The sequence below is a fragment of the Aquarana catesbeiana genome, linkage group LG05, assembly GCF_042186555.1.
Source record: "Aquarana catesbeiana isolate 2022-GZ linkage group LG05, ASM4218655v1, whole genome shotgun sequence".
Lineage (NCBI taxonomy): Eukaryota > Metazoa > Chordata > Amphibia > Anura > Ranidae > Aquarana > Aquarana catesbeiana.
In genome coordinates this window covers 97,333,090-97,352,476 of record NC_133328.1, presented here as the reverse complement: position 1 = coordinate 97,352,476, position 19,387 = coordinate 97,333,090, and the positions used below count along the sequence as shown (strand labels likewise).

The 19,387-nt window shown below is 40.8% G+C and overlaps 1 protein-coding gene across 1 annotated transcript in view; it reads right to left on the bottom strand.

Annotated features, from left to right (window-relative positions):
• WDR86 (WD repeat domain 86) overlaps nt 1-19,387 on the bottom strand; it is a 79,335-nt gene that overhangs the window by 8,681 nt on the left and 51,267 nt on the right. The window contains exon 5 of the mRNA XM_073629994.1: nt 1,064-1,199. Within this exon, the coding sequence (XP_073486095.1) occupies nt 1,064-1,199 (136 nt within the window). The remainder of the gene's footprint in view (nt 1-1,063; nt 1,200-19,387) is intronic.

Below are 19,387 nucleotides of genomic sequence, written 5' to 3'. Positions count from 1 at the left end.
AGGAAGTCTCTGAACAAAATACGTATACCAAGGTTCACCTTGTGTTATTTAAATCAAAGTTGCACATTTAAATATTGAAAATGTTTTTTTAAATAATATTACCATGTTAAATCTTATATAACATTTTAATGATTGGGTTTATGTAAAGCTAATAGGACTAGTAATGAGCTCAGGTGTGTCAGATCCTAGTCTTACTGCACTGGGCCAATCATCTGTGGCCGGGTTATTCCCATATACAATGGGTGTGTATATGTGCGGCTGGGGTGAGGGAGTGCCTTGGCCGCTTATGACTGGCACAGTACAGTGACAGCTTCCTGGCGGGCTTGCTCAGGTGGGTTCAGACACCAATCCATACACACCTGAGCTCATCCCTGAATAGGACTTGATGTTTTAGTCCCTATAGTAAGTTGACACTTTTGATCTTGGGATTGGTGTGGTGAAAAGGAGAAGGGTAGGTTTTGCTTCATTGTTGTTTCATCAATGAGCCCATTACGTTTCCAGAGGGCAACAACCTGTGCTGACCATTCCAACTATTTCATTTTATAACCTGCTTTAGAAACAAGAAATAGAGAACCAAACATTTATGATTAGAGATATTTCTTGTCTTCATTTTTGAACATCTTTTATTCTCAGTTTTAAATTTTGTATCACTATAACAAGTTGGTTGCTAAAGCAAAAGCAGCTCAGTGGCCTTTGTATACCAGATGCCTTGATCATTTTAATTAACTGCAATGTAGTTTGATCATTCATGCACATAGTGACATAGCAACCTTGTGTCACACAGATATAAACAGCGGAGTACATATCACAGTTCTGCACTCACCACGACTTCCCATACAATTAGTCTATGTACAAACCTTTAAATGTTTGTAGTTATGAGGGCCACTGAACCAGTAACCATATATAAAAAACTGGGGAAGATCATATAATGATAAATCTAACGTCTGGGTGGACTGACCCTTTATCAGACTTCCATATAGCACCTGTAGTTTCCATATCATTGCTTATATGTGTATAGGGCTACAATGCAATTAGTCTGATTGTGGATATAGCTGTGACTTACATATTCCAGCATGGCATTTCAAAGTGCTAACGCTGTGCTTGTGAGACTTGTATGTCCGGACGCATTCACCAGTGTCAGGCAACCAGCATTTCGCTGTTCGGTCCACACTCCCAGAATACAAGTGTCGTCCCACCATCTGCAAAAAAAGAAAACATCCAGCATGAGGAACCTGTGCGCACACATGACAGGCAGTCACAAGTGCTTTATTTCAGCAGAGATCTATAAATCTAAGCTTTGTAAGACCGGAAATTTCATGGAAGATATAGAATTATTAATTTCACGTAAAGTAGAACTCAAGCCAAAAACAAGATAAATATGACTAGCCCATTAACAGGTACAATAACTGCTATTAAGAACTTCCACCTGGAGCAGGGCTTCTTAATGTAGGGTCCACGGATGAGTTTCAGGGGGTCAGTGAGGGTCAGATAAAAAATACCATTTACATTCACTATACAGCCCTCCTTCTTGTCCCAATCAATGGTTTCCAATTGAAAGAAATAAAGAAAACACACCCTACACTGCTTATAGTGCTGACCGCCAACCATCTCTTGGCTTGCTGTTGGCCTATATTTAAATTTGTATAGTCTAATCAAACATTTTGTGCCACTCCATAACAGCAAGTGCTAATTCTCATTTTCTAGTAGTATATATATATATATATATATATTTTTTTTAATTTCAGGTACTTATATAGCGCCATCAATTTACGCAGCGCTTTAGTAGTAGTAGTAGTAGTAGTAGTAGTAGTAGTAGCAGTAGTAGTAGTAGAAGTAGATTTGGGCAAAATTAAAATTGTTTTGTTTAAAGCGGAGTTCCACCCACATATTTTATTTTTATATTTTTAAGGCACTCATTCTGCTGTTATTAATTACATTCTGTAAAGGAATGTTGTTACAAAATCCGCCGTTCTAGTACATCTTTTTTTTTTAACTAACCTTTTTCTCCTTGAGAGCTTCCATCTTGATTGTGGGCATCTGAAACCCACTAGGACTGTTTTCCGGGATAAGGTGCGGCTGGCTACCCAGCATGCACCTCCCGATCTCGCACATGCGCATTGCGCATTACACACTGGGCGTAGCGCCATACAAACAGGCAGCGATGCCCACTGACTCCTGGGAACGATGACACACATCTCCCAGGAGCAGAGGCACCGCAGACGTACATCGCCACGGCACCAAAGGAGGAATAAAAAACAAGACACCCTAGTAACAAGGTACACGGAGCTAGAAAAAAGAAAAACCAAATGTTGTTTATGATGCAGGACTGTAGCCATTGCAGCAAAGATGAAATTATGGGTGGAATTTGCACAAGATGATTGTATTTCATTTGTATGGCCATTACTTTTTGCATGAAAATAAGTAAGTTTTTTGTTAAGACTGTTTACTTTATTCAAACTTTGTGTATGTCATATATGTATGAGGCAATCAAACGGGCATGCTGGAAAACCAGCATCTGATCAGCATCCAATGGCTGCCAGCGCTGACCGGTGCTCTAGTGGGGGCAGTCCCCCTGTCAGCGGGAAGATCAATGTACTAACATTGGATAGTTAGTACAGCGAGCTCCTCCAGAGCTCTTCAGGTTTTTTTTTCGTTCAGCCCATGTGTACCAGGCAATACAAATATACTTTTTTTCTTTTTTGTAGTCATTTATTTGTGCTGCAAAGTGGCACTTTCAACTCGCTTTCAATCTCTCCCAAGTCCCTGCACAGATGTGCTGCAGGGCTCTGGTCCCCAGAGAGCATGTTTCCCCGGCCATCTGCACATATAGGGTTTCCCATGCATACACAAAGACTGCTACCAGGGGAGTCTGAAACCTTTCTTATCTTTGCACAAGTGTGGAAAATCACCTAAGTGTGCAAAGCTGTACTGATGGGCACTGCCAGGACCCAAAGGCTGCGCGAAAATGATGGCGTCCGAGTGTGTGTGTGTGTGGGGGGGGGGGGGCACCTGGGAGGCGGACTGAAGTTGTGCTTTAATGTGTGTCATTTATATTTGCCTAGATCTGCCTTTAATGAATGTGACAGTTATTTGTGAACAGGCACACATTTTCTCTTGCTAAAGAGATCTTTAGGTTGACCACAGATGAGCAGATGTTTCACAAAAAACGTCATATCTAACCATGAACCTGTACCATTCTACAGTCTTCCCTGTGATCCGGTTGTACATTTGTAGTGTGCCTTCTCTCTGTTTGTTGGAAGTGCTAATATTTGGAGGAACCAGTACTGAGACCTCCTCCACTGCTGACCTAATTCTTAAAATACTCTATGCTTGGTGGTCTCTGCCTTCACCATAGCTCCCAACTGTCCCTTGTTTGGAGGGACTGTCATGAGAGACCAAATCCCTTGGTCTCTCATGCACCCTCAGTTGCCCCTCTTTTTGGTCTAATGTGTACATCTCTATTCAAACATACTATTTTACTACCAAAAGTATTATGCTGCACTAAACTTTTTATTCAACCTCCTAGATGATTGCATTTGTTATTTTAAAAAGACAATAAAAAGGAAAAAGGTCAGATGTGGCAACCTTCATATATGAGAAGTCATGTGCGGTCCAGCTGGGCAACCAGCACTGTCTGAAAAAATGGCAAACAAAAAAAAGAGAACTTAACATTAAAACGTGAATTCTGCAGTAAACTGTACCAATATCTTTTATTTATTCAAGAACCTCCCATAGCATAGCACTGCCACTAGAGGGTGCCGGGGGGAACATGAATTACAAGAGAGATGCTAAGGAAAATCATGAAGGATTGTGGGAAGTCTAGTTTGCAGGAGGGACTGAGCTATACCACAGGCTGACTGGAAAACTACAATTCCCAATAGAGAGATATTAAAGGGAAGGAACAGCAGCAATTTCCCAGAGTTGAAAGAGAAAAAAAGCTCTCTTTCTTCTGGGAGAACAGCACTGATATAGACCATAACCCACCTGTGTGCAGTGAGAGCAGTAAGCTGGGCATCTTTATCTGAACACAGGGGAAGCAGAGCAGATGCTATCCTTGAGCCTTGGATCAGGACCTGGACTGTGGGGAGCCTGCTGTGTAGTAAAGAGCCACATGCTGAGGATACCACCAGAGTAAGGCATTTGTGCCTTACACTGCACAGGGACAGGCTCGCCAGCTAGGAACACTGGACTTTTGCATGCACCAACTCTAAAAAGGGACAATACCTAGCGCGCTCCAACACAAGGTTTTGGGCCCCAACAAGCTGGCCAGCATAAGATTTAGTACATGGGGATTACTGACTGTTGCTGCAGTGACCACCCTCTGTAAATTAAAGAAAAGTGGTGAATTACTAAGAGTTCACTGTTTACAGCTTGCTAATAATTCCAGTTAATCATCACAATTTTACTGTTTGCTAATGTTTGATCATAAACTGCTGCGTTATCATCTTTGATGGTCAACCCATTTCAATATAACCTTCCTTCCTGATATACCCCAGTATAGCTCTTCTTGCTCATACCAGTTTACAATTTAAATAAATGATACTTCATTTGTAAAAACAAATACTTAAACGTGTCTGTCATTTTCTAGTACATATGTGCTGCTGTATGTGGGGGTATTTTTATGCACAGGTGTCTGCATCTATATCCTCGGTCCAAGCAGGCATTTTTAGAGAGTACAGAGCTGCTAGCAGAGTCGCAGGCACACAACAGAAGACCCAACACAAGCAGCTTCTTTAGGGGTAAGCCCTACACCCAAAACAGCCTTTGCAAACTTGTAATCCCTCAATAATTTTGAGGTCTCGGAGAACCCTTATAAATCCAGTTCATCATGGGTCAAATGGGAAACGCCCCTTACAGTGGGGGTCATGGTTTCTTGCACCTTGGCATGTAGCGTACAGTAGTGATCAGAATGTCACCCTTAAAGACAGATGAAAAGATTATTGGTGTCATGGTACTGGCTCTGCCTTGTGATGTTGATCCTGGAACTATGCAGGAGCCATCAACTAGGAAGTCAATCAGCTACAGCTCAAGGAATCCCTAGCAACCCCTAGAGGAACGCTAGTGTTTCACAGAACCCTGGTTGAGAATAACTGCTCTAAAACCTGGTTGCAAAGCCTTGGCATCTTTATAGAGTGTTGTAATATAAAGAGCTTGAAATTGAAATACAAAGACCAAAAGAAAGAAAGTTAGATGACATACCAATAGCAAAGGATGTCATTCGTTGTATTCTGTCTAATTCAGGTCATCCGATAAAAGTAGGTATCGGACAGGTTCCTATGGACAATACCCTCCATGTCCCTTTCATTTGATGACAACTCAGCCTCAATGTCCTCCTATTGCCCTCCAGCAGGAGCTCATGCAGCATAATAGAGAAGCCAGGAATATGAAGCAAGCTGATGATATCATTAGAAATTACAGACCAAGAACAACATTTCAGTCTTCTAATTCCCTCTTCCAGCTAACTACAGTGAGATAAAGGCCAGCTCAGGGCAGCCCATGTAAACAGTCTGTCCATGTATCTGTCAATATTATCTCATGTAGCATGCTGTCCGATAAATCATCTGTTTCCTTTCTTCTCCAAGAGAAATCTCTGCTCTGCCCAATAACAGCTCAGCTAAAGTGTGATGATTATAGGAGACCAATACCGAGACAACGGTCAGGATTTCCAGACCTGCACAGAGATCAGCCAGATGGTTGTTTTTCTTTTTCTATTGTTTAACATCATCTTAAGATAGAATTTCATAGACTAATCGGCCAGGACCTACAGGTGACGTGAGAGGCACTCCACTCCTTGCTGATTTCTCTGGCTTTTCCCTGATACTTTGTGCGTTATTGTAAAACAAAATTAACATCAAACTAAAGTGTATGTGACGTCTATATACACAAAGATGATCCATCTGCCTCATTGAGCTCTATTTTGGTTGACTGCTGTCAAGAACTGTAAGAGTATATTCATATTTTTTTTTAATGGAAGCACACCTGGTTCACAACTGCACAGGACTTAAAGACCAAATTCAGTTTAATAAAAAAAACTTTCAATACAATTGCCAAAGGTTCCTTAAAATAGAAAGAGCAGCCCTAGCAGAAATACTCACTTCCTACCTGGTGCTGTCCCTCGTAGACTCACCGCTTTGTCCTGCAGCATTCCTTTTTTGGGTGAAACGTCATTCAATCGGCTTCCTGTAAGTTTGAGGTGTCAAGGACACACCCCCTGGGGGAGCAACATCAAACTGGGCTTACAGGAGAATACCGCTTAGACAAAATGCTGAACAAAGTCCTCTGCAGCATTTAGGACTGACCAATACCAGAAAAGACCAGGAGATTAACAGGACCCCATACATCACATGGCTGGTCCTAAGACAGTTAAAAAAGGTAAGTATACAATGCCTTGAAAAAGTATTCATATCCCTTGAAATTTTCCACATTTTGTCACGTTACAACCAAAAACATAAATGTATTTTATTGGGATTTTATGTGATAGACCAACACAAAGTGGCACATAATTGTGAAGTGGAATGATAAAAGGCTTTCAATTTTTTTTACAAAAAAATATGTGAAAAGTGTGGCGTGTATTTGTATTCAGCCCCCTGAGTCAATACTTTGTAGAACCACCTTTCGCTGCAATTACAGCTGCAAGTCTTTTTGGGCATGTATCTACCATAATGAGTGAAAATTTTGCCCATTCTCCTTTGCAAAAGAGCTCAAGCTCTGTCAGATTGGATGGAGAGTGTCTGTGAACAGCAATTTTCAAGTCTTGCCACAGATTCTCAATTGGATTTAGGTCTGGACTTTGACTGGGCTATTCTAACACAGGCACATGCGTTGATCTAAACCATTCCATTGTATCTCTGGCTGTATGTTTAGGGTCGTTGTCCTGCTAGAAGGTGAACCTCCCCCTCAGTCTCCAGTCTTTTGCAGACTCTGCAAAAGGTTTCCTTCTAAGATTGCCCTATATTTGGCTCCATCCATCTTCCCATCAACTCTGACCAGCTTCCCTGTACCTGCTGAGGTAAAGCACCTTCAACATGATGTTGCCACCACCATGTTTCACGGTGGGGATGGTGTGTTCACGGTGATGTGTACTGTTAGTTTTCCGCCACACATAGCATTTTGCTTTTAGCCCAAAAAGTTTAATTTTGGTCTCATCTGACCAGAGCACCTTCTTCCACATGTTTGCTGTGTCCCCCACATGGCTTCTCGCAAACTGCAGACAGGACATCTTATGGCTTTCTTTCAACAATGGCTTTCTTCTTGCAACTCTTCCATAAAGGTCAGATTTGTAGAGTACACGACTAATCGTCCTGTGGACAGATTCTCCCACCTGAGCTGTGGGTCTCTGAAGCTCCTCCAGAGTTACCATGGGCCTCTTGGCTGCTCCTCTGATGAATGCTCTCCCTGCCCGGCCTGTCAGTTTAGGTGGACGGCCATGTCTTGGTAGGTTTGCAGTTGTGCCATACTCTTTCCATTCTGTGAGATGTTCAAAGCTTGGGATTTTTTTTTATAACCTAACTCTGCTTCTCCACCACTTTATCCCTGACCTGTCTAGTATGTTCCTTGGCCTTCATGATGTTGTTTGTTAACTAAGGTTCTCTAACAAACCTCTGAGGGCTTTACAGAACAGCTGTATTTATACTGAGATTAAATTACACACAGGTGGACTCTATTTACTTTATTAGCTGACTTCTGAAGACAATTGGTTCCACTAGATTTTAGTTAGGGGTATCAGAGTAAAGGGGGCTGAATACAAATGCATGCCACACTTTTCAGATATTTATTTGTAAAAAAAAATTGAAAACCATTTATCATTTTCCTTCCACTTCACAATCCAAATAAAATACATTTACGTTTTTGGTTGTAACATGACAAAATGTGGAAAATTTTAAGGGGTATGAATACTTTTTCAAGGCATTGTACTGTATATAATACACTGAACAAAAGAATGGTTGTGGTGAAGGAGAGGCTTCTGAAAAGAAAGGTGCCAAAAGTCTTGTGGGTGCCCATACTAGAGTTGGGTGCTAAAGTGGAACTTGACTCCGCAAACTAACTTTGTCCTGTTGATCAGGATCATCTGACCACTCTGACAGCCACAGTGAACACATACACGAATAGTTCATCCTGCCTATTTTTTAACTCCGCCCTACCCCTAAAAGAGACAACTAGCTCCAGATGACATTAGAGAGGAAGATGGCCCGGGACCCAGTCTGCGGCAGCAGAGCAGGAGAGTCAAGGAGAACAAAGCTAGATTTGCTGGATGGGTGATTATGTTAATTCAGGATAAAAGGAATGAACAGACCGAAAAACAAAAGACCACAGAGGGACACAGGGGAAAGACGTTCCTCTTTCACAGAAACCTGCAATGAAAGGCTGCCAAGTAAATTAGATTACATTTCCACCAGCAGCCTTTACTCTCATAGTCTTAGGCTGCATTCACACCTATGCATTTTTAGTGCTTTTTGCATTTTGCAGTTTTGTACTACAGAACGTGTTCCATAGGAAACCATGTTAAATGGACTGTAGTGCAAATCTGCAAAATGCAAAAAGCACTAAAAATGCATAGGTGTGAATCTAGCCCTATAAACTGCCAGCATTCACTGAGGCTCGATTCACACCTATGCATGTTGCTTTTGAGCGTTTCTGCAGTGTTTTTTGTGATGCTTGCCACGTTTTTTGAGCAGCAGTTTTGCAGCGTTTTTACAGCGTTTTTGCGGCGTGTTGCGTTTTTTTTTTTTACAGTTTCTTTTAGACTGTATACAGTCTAAAAAAAAACAAAACGCCAAAAACGCATCAAAAACGATGTAAAAACGCTGCAAAAACACTGTACTTGCGTTTTTGATGCTGGTCCATTGAATTCTATTACATACAAAACGCTGCATTTTGCATGAAAAAAAGTCCCTGACCCTTTCCAAAAACGCAGAGGTACAAAAATGCATTGATGTGAACATGTTTCATAGGAACCCATGTTAAAAATTTCCCATGCATTTCTGCAAAATGCAAAATGCATCAAAAAACGCGCTAGTGTGAATGGAGCCTGACTGCCCATAATATCATGAAGAAGGGAAAGGGATGGTTTGGTTTAAACTCTAAGGCTCGATTCACACCTATGCATGTTGCTTTTGAGCGTTTTTGGAGGTTTTTTTTTCATGCTTGCCACGTTTTTGAGCAGCGTTTTTGCCGCGTTTTTGCCGCGTTTTTGCCGCGATTTGCGTTTTTTTTTTTTTTTTTTCATTTTTTTTACAGTCTTAAAAAAAATTACAAAAAAAAAAAAAAATTACAAAAAAAAAAACAAAAAACGGCAAAAACGCACCAAAAACGCACCAAAAACGCATCAAAAACGCTGCAAAAACGGTGCACTTGCGTTTTTGATGCTTGTCCATTGAAAACCATTACATGCAAAACGCTGCTTTTTGCATGAAAAAAAGTCCCCGACCCTTTCCAAAAACGCAGAGATACAAAAAAGCATTGATGTGAACATGTTCCATAGGAACCCATGTTAAAAAATTCCCGTGCATTTCTGCAAAATGCAAAATGCATCAAAAAACGCGCTAGTGTGAATGGGGCCTTAAAGAGTATGTTAGTTAATTTCAATGTTTTTATTTATTTATTTATTTTTTTTTTTTAGATAAACGGTAAAATCTTGATGTGACATTGCAATACTAATTTAAAATATGTGCTGAAAAAAAATGATACTTTCCCTCCTGGGAGCTAATGCACCTCAGCCAGCCTGAGCAGCTCTGCAGATCACTGGCCAACCCATGGAGCCGTCTCTCCGCAGAGTTAGGGGTGTGCCCAGATTCTGGAGCGAGATAATAAAATAGAGTAGATAAGGATCACTTAAGAACACATTATTCATGCTATTGCAGTTTAGTGAAACTCTAGCGCAGTTTCCATTAGTACATATTTAAGTTATTATTCTAAAGTAATTTTTAGAATTAGATTTAGTTTTAGTAATGTGACTTTCATTTTTGTTGTTTTTGATTACACTGACTCTCAGACAAACAGGCTTGCCCCTAGAAGAGCAGAGAAATACAAACAGTATTCAGTTCTGCTAAGCAGGAAACAGGACCTGCATATGTATTAAGCTAATACAGCTGCTACATGGATATACAGTGCCTTAAAAAAGTATTCATACCCATTGAAATGTTCCACATTTTGTCATGTTGCAACCAAAAATGTAAATGTATTTTATTGGGATTTTATGTGATAGACCAACACAAAGTGGCACATAATTGTGAAGTGGAAAGATAAATGTTTTTCAAAATGTTTTATAAATACAAATCTGAAAAGTGTGGCATGGAATTGTATTCAGCTCCAGAGTAGAGCTGCACGATTCTGGCTAAAATGAGAATCACGATTTTTTTGCTTAGAGGATAGATCACGATTCTCTCACGATTCTCGCGGCGTAACATCATCTTTCACATTAAAACAAAAAAAATTGCGCTAACTTTACTGTTTCTTTTTTTTTATTTATTGAAGTGTATTTTTTCCCAAAAAATTGCATTTGAAAGACTGCTGGGCAAATACAGTGCGACATAAAATATTGCAGCAATTGCCATTTTATTCCATATTATAAAATATTATAATAAATAAATATATATATATTTTATCTCTAATGTTTGGGGGTTCCAAGTAATTTTTTTTAACAAAAAATATTGATTTTAACTTAAGAAAGAAGTGTCAGAAAAAGATTTAGACTTTAAGTGGTTAAACTTCCTGCATTTACAGGTTGTTTAAAGCTTGGCAGATTGCCCAGGTTATTTGTTTACACAGAGAAGTTCTATCCCTTTGATCTAAGAAGGAAGTTAGATACAATGTTTCAAGTTCTAAACTTGGCAGAATGCCTGGATGTTTTCTTTTGACAGCTGAGTGAGCAGATAATCTCTCCACTTGTTTATATGAAAGAATCGTCAAACTCAGCAGGAGAGATCGTCAGGGGAGGTGAATCGAGATCACGATTTTTTAACGATTAATTGTGCAGCTCTACTCCAGAGTCAATACTTTGTAGAACCACCTTTCACTGCAATTACAGCTGCAAGTCTTTTTGGGGATGTCTCTACCAGCTTTGCACATCTAGAGAGTGACATTTTTACCCGTTCTTCTTTGCAAAATAGCTCAAGCTGTGTCAGATTGGATGGAGAGTGTCTGTGAACAGCAATCTTCAAGTCTTGCCACAGATTCTCAATTGGATTTAGGTCTGGAATTTGACTGGACCATTCTAATACATGAATATGCTTTGATCTAAACCATTCCATTGTAGCTCTGGCTGTATATTTAGGGTCGTTGTCCTGCTGGAAGGTGAACCTCCCAAGTCTCAAGTCTTTTGCAGACTCTAACAGGTTTCCTTTTAAGATTGCCCTGTATTTGACTCCATCCAGCTACCCTGTACCTGTTAAAGAAAAGAATCTCCACAACATGATGCTGCCACCACCATGTTTCACGGTGGGGATGGCGTGTTCAGGGTGATGTGCAGTGTTAGTTTTCTGCCACACATAGTGTTTTGCTTTTAGGCCAAAAAGTTTCATTTTGGTCTCATCTGACCAGAGCACCTTCTTCCACGTTTGCTGTGTCTCCACATGGCTCCTCGCAAACCGCAAGCGGGGCTTCTTATGGCTTTCTTTCAACAATGACTTTCTTCTTGCCACTCTTCCATAAAGGCCAAATTTGTGGAGTGCACGACTAATAGTTGTCCTGTGGACAGATTCTCCCACTTGAGCTGAGGATCTCTACAGCTCCCCCAGAGTTACCATGCGCCTAGGTTTGCCACCTCATCCCTTTAAAACCGAACACATATTAATTGCACAGGTTCTATGGCTGCTTAAGGTGGTAATTAAACTCACTTGGTGCCTTATCTGCATTAAATTAGCCTCAGAACCTGTGTAATTCATATATGTTCGGGTTTAAAGGGATGAGGTGGCAACCCTACATGGGCCTCTTGGCTGCTTCTCTGATGAATGCTCTCTTTGCCCGACCTGTCAGTTTAGGTAGATGGCCATGTCTTGGTAGGTTTGCAGGTGTGCCATTCTCTTTCCATTTTTGGATGCTGGATTGAACAGTGCTCCTTGGGATGTTATAAGCTTGGGATATTTTTTTATAACCTAACCCTGCTTTAAACTTCTCCACAACTTTATCCCTGACCTGTCTGGTGTGTTCCTTGGCCTTCATAATGCTGTTTGTTCACTAAGGTTCTCTAACAAACCTCTGAAGGCTTCACAGAAAAGCTGTATTTACACTGAGATTAAATTATGCACAGGTAGACTTTATTTACTAATTAGGTGACTTCTGAAGGCAATTGGTTTCACTAGATTTTAGTTAGAGTTATCAGAGTAAAGGGGGCTGAATACAAATGCACGCCACACTTTTCAGATATTTATTTGTAAAAAAAATTTGAAAACCATTTATCATTTTCCTTCCACTTCACCATTATGTGCCACTCTGTATTAATCTATCACATAAAATCCCAATAAAATATATTTACATTTTTGGTTGTAACATGACAAAATGTGGAAAATGTTGATGGGTATGAATACTTTTTCAAGGCACTATATATTACAAACTATACACAGAAGTAAAGCTTCTCTCATTGTTCATTGTGGGGCACAGTATCCAACCCCTGGGTATATGCACTGTCTCTAGTTTAGAAGATTTAAAACAAAGCAAACCTAAAGGGTAATTAAATTTTTGTGGAACAAATGTAACAAAATTAAATAAAAATAACAGAGGTATATACAGTTTCTAAGGAAGTTATGTTGTAATTTATTGTTATCAAAAATGACCTTTTCATTTCAATCTACAGCATGGTAATTTTCTGTAAAATTCAAGGCAATATTGCAAGGGTCTCTGTATTTTCTAACCAAGGGGGCCAGTTTATGGTCCTTCAGACTTTAGGGGGGCTGTACTGTGGCCAGTGGGAGAAGAAAATTCCCCAGCATCACTGGACGTAAACAATGTCTCAGGCTTGGTGGTCAATGGTGAAAAAAGATTACAACGCCTGTGGTCAGTAAGAGGAGGAATAGTGCCCCATTATTGATGTCTGTGGAAGGAATAGTACCCTATCACTGATGTTAGTGGACAGAATTTTTCCCCACTATTGGTGTCAGTGGAATGAATAGTGCCTGACTGTTGGTGTGATTGGGAGGAATGGTGCCTCATCATTGGTATTGGTGGGAGGAATAGTGCCCCTAAGGTCAGATAAAGGCAAGCAAAAGGCTGCATGGGCCTGTGAGCCACAGTTTGGAGATCACTGCAGTAGTACACAGTTGGTGTGCAGAAAACCCCCAGAGATGTAATTTCCTACTTGTGTGATTGGCTTACAGAAGGCTACACTAAGATATAAATCTGATTTTAGGCATCCTCGAATCCTCTGCAACAAAAATTATATTTTTGGTGAGATACTGCCAAGGGTTAATCAGATCTAAAGTGATCCAGACCCTTCCACTTTCCTCATTAGAACCCTGCAAGTGCAATAGCTGATCAATAATGAAGAAGTCACCCCATTCGCATTCACTTTGCACTTGGACAAAGACAAATAAACAAGCTATTTCTTCAGAGCAGAAACAGGTAGGGGTCTGTTAAAAAAGATTATTAAAATCTTTGCAATATACATTGATTACCTAGAGGGGGTTGTCTTTTCTCAACAAAAGTGGAATTACTCTTTAAAGCACAGCACCCAATGGACCCCCAGAGATTTACTGAAATTCTGCCCCACTACAACTGGGAAGTAGGCTGTGTAGGGAGCAGGAGCTGTGTCCCATGAGGCAAGGGGATGGGTATGTGTTCCTGCTGGGCCATGTCGAGCCATCAGTATGAAATTCTGAGGCATCGTTGGTATGTAGTATAAAATGAAGCCATGAACTCAGTTAAAGCAGTACATCAAGGTCCTTAGTATATGGCAATCCTTTACCCAGGAATGATCCAACCACTCTCAGGGCAAGCCATCAGCAGAGTTCTGCAGGGTTGGGAAGGACAGGAGGAGAGAGGAAAGACAAAACCAAATTACTGGGGGTGACAACAGCATTGAGTAGGTTTTTGGCTCTCTTGCCACCTTGTCCAATCTTGCCCCTGATAGTCTACGTAAACTCAATGCATGGTAAACAGCCATAGCCACAAACCACTTACAGGAGTACTAAAGTCACATTTATCACATTATTATTAGAGAACATTAATCATTGACCCAAAGCGCTGTGATAGTATGATAGTATTGCTGAGCTATATTTTTCTTACTTTGAAAATATGTGCATATCTTAAGTCATATCTGTAGCTTCAACTGCTGTTCTTTAGTACTTCCTGCTCAGTACAGCCAGCAGGAGTAGTGATATATCAACTTCCTGTTGATTGCAAAAGTAAAAGAACACATCCCTGGACACCCTTTAGACGTACATTTTCCAGTGAGGGAGTTGGCCACTGAATGATGTATATTATAGCTTTGCAGCCTGTTCATCAGTTGCTTGAATACATTCTATCAGACCTGCTTCTGGCACAGTAATCAAGTATAAATGATTAGCACAGCTAAATTCTGCACCATTCATGGGCCAGCAGGGAGGAACATACTCATCTATAGGGATGTCAAGAATGCACTCTCTTTCACTCAAGCTCATCTCTCTTATAAACTTACACTCTGTGCTCTCAGTGCATCTTAATGGGTGACTACACATATTAAGAGAGCAGAATGAAATGTAGACACAGGCATAAAGAAAATGGATGCAGGTGGGGATATCTGGGATATTTATGGGGATTTGATGCACAGAACATTTTAAAGAAATAATTGAGAATTGAAACTTGAAGTATATATGTATTTTTTGTTTTTTGGCTTTAGTTATACTTTCACACGCTGCATTTACACAAATGTTGGCTACATAATATAACAGCAGGGAAAATATTTAACAAATACAGGTTTAACATCCCTAGTAGAGATTCTGAGTAGCCACCCAGGAGAAAACATAAGAAGGGTATATTATAAATATTTAATGCTTCAAAAAATGGTGATGCCAGCATTGAATGGAAAGCAGTGTTCAGTGCTATACCGCAAACATCTGCTTTGTTCGCAAAAAGTACATTACATTCATTTTGAGTTCTACCTAAAAGTATACAAATGGTAATCACAACTAACCATTACCATAGCACAGGCAAGAGAGTGCCTCAGAATTTTATCCCAATGTTTATTTCCACTACTGGTCTTGTTGACCACCGATGAAATGAAATCCTCAAACAGAGCAGAGACAAGCTTGTAATCACAATCCTGTTTAATCTGGCTCTAGTTCCCCAAGGAACTCTATAAGAAATGCAGACTGATTTAATAAGTTATTGAAAGGCCCTTTCACACTAGCTGCACTGGGACTGCGCTGGACATCTCTGCATGGTGCAGTCCCAAGCCTTGTTCACACTACTGCTCTGTGGTGGTGGGCACTTAAAAACGTAGGGAGCCTTAGGCTGCATTCACACCTATGCATTTTTATTGCTTTTTGCATTTTGCAGATTTGTACTACAGAACGTGTTCCATAGGAAACCATGTTAAATGGACTGTAGTGCAAATCTGCAAAATGCAAAAAGCACTAAAAATGCATAGGTGTGAATCCAGCCTTAGATAGTTTACAGCCACATTTATCAGAGATGCCTTGACCTGACAGTGTGGCTTCCACCCTAGATCTGCAAATGTTTGCAACCTAACCTGAGTAGTTAACCTAAACTGATAAGTTAGTTTTTTTGTTGTTGTTGGTTAGCTTGAAAGTTTGCTGGCCCCTCTTGTATAGTCTTTGGCCTTATTCACACCACTGAGGTCAGTTGTGGAATGTTTGTGTATCATTGGGCTGCATAATGCACCACAAATAACCAAAATGCATAACTCCAAACTGTCCCTAATTTCGAGGGACTGTCCCTGATTTAGAACAAAGTCCCTCTGTCCCTCTTTCCTCCTCATTTGTCCTTCATTTTGGTCTGTTCTAAATAGTTGTATGTTAAAATGCACTTTATAGCTTTCAAAAAGTGTTTCCCACTGTTAAATCTTTCATCCAATTTCTAAATTGCTGCATTTGTAAATTTCAAATGCCAATATAAAAGTATAAAGTATAAATAGTAGTGGTAAAAAAAAGCGCTTGTGGGTTTAACTAATCATTTATTTTTTTGTATAATTCTCCTTTAAGGGGCATGGCAGGGGGTGGGTCCTATGCCTGCATACTCTTAGTAACAGGTGTCCCTCATTCCCATCTCATAAGGTTGGGAGGTATGCAAAATGTTTTTCAGCAGTTGCACTGCAATGCATGTTAGTCTTTTGACCGCACATTCCTGCTTACTGGTGTAGCACCCTCTTAACTAGGTTGCTAATAGTTAAGGCAAATGTAGTTTTTGGCTCCTCTGTAGCAGGGGAGAAGTGTTCAATTGCTTTTGGCTGTTCTGGGTTATGGTGCAGGCTCAACTACATTCCCTGGATTTCTGGAATGCTCCAGAATTTATTGCATATTTATACCACCTTAGTCAATCCCTGGCAGGAAAGAGTGGCCAGTATGGGGCTGAGGTGGGTATAAATAGGCTGGGGCCTTGAACAGCAGGGTCCTTGTTCCTATGGGAGAAGACCCAGCCTGAGGGCTGAGGCCCTCTGAGCTGATAGTTGCAGCTTAGAAGAGGCCATCTGGGTCCCAGCTTCAGCTAAAGAGCTAGGGGACCCACTTCCTGAATTCCTGAAGAGCAGTGCAGAAAGTCCACAAAGGATCTGACCTGAGGCATCCAGTATAGAGGCTGGCTGGTACAGCAAGAAAGCATGGAAGTGCATAAGGCACAGTGAGTACAAGCCTAATGCCATGTACACACGAGCGGAATGTCCGACAGAAAAAGTCCGACGGGAGCTTTTCATCGTATATTCCGATCCTGTGTATGCCCCATCGGATTTTTTAAGTTGAAAATTCTGACGGACCTAGAAAGAGAACATGTTCTAATTTTTTCCGAAGGAACCAATTCCTATCGGGAAAACTGCTCATCTGTATGCTGTTCCGACGTACCAAAAACGACGCATGCTCTGAAGCAAGTACGAGACGGAAGCTATTGGCTACTGAACTTCCGTTTTCTAGTCCCGTCGTACGTGTTGTACGTCACCGTGTCACGTCAGAATTTGGTGTGACCGTGTGTATGCAAGACAGCTTGAGCGGAATTCCGTCGGAACTCCGTCAGAAAAACCTTCAGAGTTTATTCCGACGGGAAAACCGGTCGTGTGTACAGGGCATTAAAGATCCCAGAGACTGTCCGTGTCACCTTTTGGAAGAGCTTACTCCAGTTTTCTGACTAAGTCTTTACCTTCGCAAAGGGGTCCCCTGAGTTATCGTTCACTAAACATTGAATACAAGAGGGTGGCTTTACCTTGACGAGACAGTGCAGTTATAAGTGTCCTCCATAATCTTTCTACTAGTTTGGAGTATCCCAAGGCTTATCCGCACACAGTTATATCAGCAAATAAACTACAAAAAAGGCATGCACTGCCTGCTTTCAGAGTTAAGCGACTGTGAACTGCTGTGTGCCTGGCAGCCATGTGCCTCACAGCGAATGGAACCTGGGATAATATAGCCAGCCCAGCCTGGGGTCTGTGCTACACTGTGAAGGTGCATAGGTGTGCAAATCAAGATGGAAGTGGAAACCTCTAATGTATGTGAATGTACAGTGTGTTACCATTCACTGATGTGGTAATAAGCACATTACCGCAGTGTACTTCTGTGACTAAGCTTTTTAGCTTACAATAAGCTCCTGAGAGAACTCTACTGAGCATAGTTCCAACATGCTTAATGATCCCAAATTACCGATCATGGGTGTTCCTTCTTTTCAGATACCTCACGGCATACATATACATATGTGGAATCTGATCAGTGCTTCTACAGGGCCATTCGTATTCAGAAACATTATGAAGGGATGTTGGATGGTAGTGTTTGTTTTTCTGTGACTGAGAAAGTACAGAGAAGAATGAGGCTCCTCCTGGAGGTAGGTCATAGACTCCATGATGGGTGAAACAGAGCCAGCAACTGAACTTACTGCTGAACTCCCTGAGTCATTAAAGATGGCAGAGGGGACTTCAGGCCACCGGTGAAAATATCTGTTCGGTGGGAAAAACTCTTTGGTGGGATTTTTTGCAAAGAAAATTGAACACAGCACAAAAAATACCCTTCGCTGTGTGGGACGTCACATTCAGTATCAACTCGCCACACAGAATTGTATTTCTAGCATGGATCGAGAAAAGCAGGCGGCGTTTTTATTTTCTCGTTTTCCCTTGAACATATCGTATTCTGTATTGACAGCAGAACATTCTTACCATCTGTCAGCAGATTCATTTATTTCAATAAGATGTTAAAACAAACTTACTGGGCTAGATTTTCCCCTCACATCAACTCAGATCTCCAAAATGTGTATGAAATGGCTCAAAAATCATCTGTAGCCAAATATACAGGAGTGATGACACAAACAATCTGAGAGGACCATTGCAGGAGTCTACCTCTGATTAATACATACCTCCCAATGCCTGAATAGCAAAGTTTGAAACAATTTAAGGGACTGTATAATCTATTTTCCTTATAACGTCCAGGGCTGAAAGAAATCCTGTCTACCACTTGCAGCCAGTAGGAAGCAAGCTCCAAGCATGAGCACCTGCTTTCCTGATGATCAGTGATACTACTGATGGCAGTAGTAGCTGCCATTATTCTATCTTTACAGGTTCCCTTTTAAAGCTGTATCACTTGGGCACTTGACAACACATATATTTCCATAACTCAAAGTGTTACTTTTGATATATGTCAGTTATAGTACCAATTAGATGTTAAACACTGCACTAACCACTTGCCGACTGGGCCATAGACAAATGACGTCCTCGGACAGAAGTCGAATACCGGGGTTATGGCTGCAGCAATATGCAACAAACCCAGTATTGTTTTTTTCAGCAGGAGATTCTCTAACTCATAAAAGTAGTCCGAGTGGCAGATGCACCATTGGATCATTTTTAGAAGTGGCGGGAGGGGTCACCACTCCCCCTCCCCTCCCGCCGCTTCCGATGGTTCTGAAGAAATGATCTGGTGGTTGTGGCGGCTGGTAATAGAGATGAGCGGAGGAAAGATAGCCTCTATTCATCTTTATGGTCTAGGAGGACTGGAGGAACCTCATGACGTCACTTCTGATTCCGGCCAAATGTAAACAAGGCCATTTATTTTTATTTTTTTAAAGCATTAGATCGATGTTTTATTGACCCCAGATCTCTCCATAAAGAAGAGGACCTGTCACTACTTATTTAAATCACAGGGTATGCTTACATTCTTTGTGATGGGAATAAAAGTTATCATTTTTTTTTTAAAGGAACAGTGTAAAAATAAAAAAAAGTAATAAAATATTTAAAACATTTTTTTTTTAAATCGCCCCTGTCCCCCTGTGC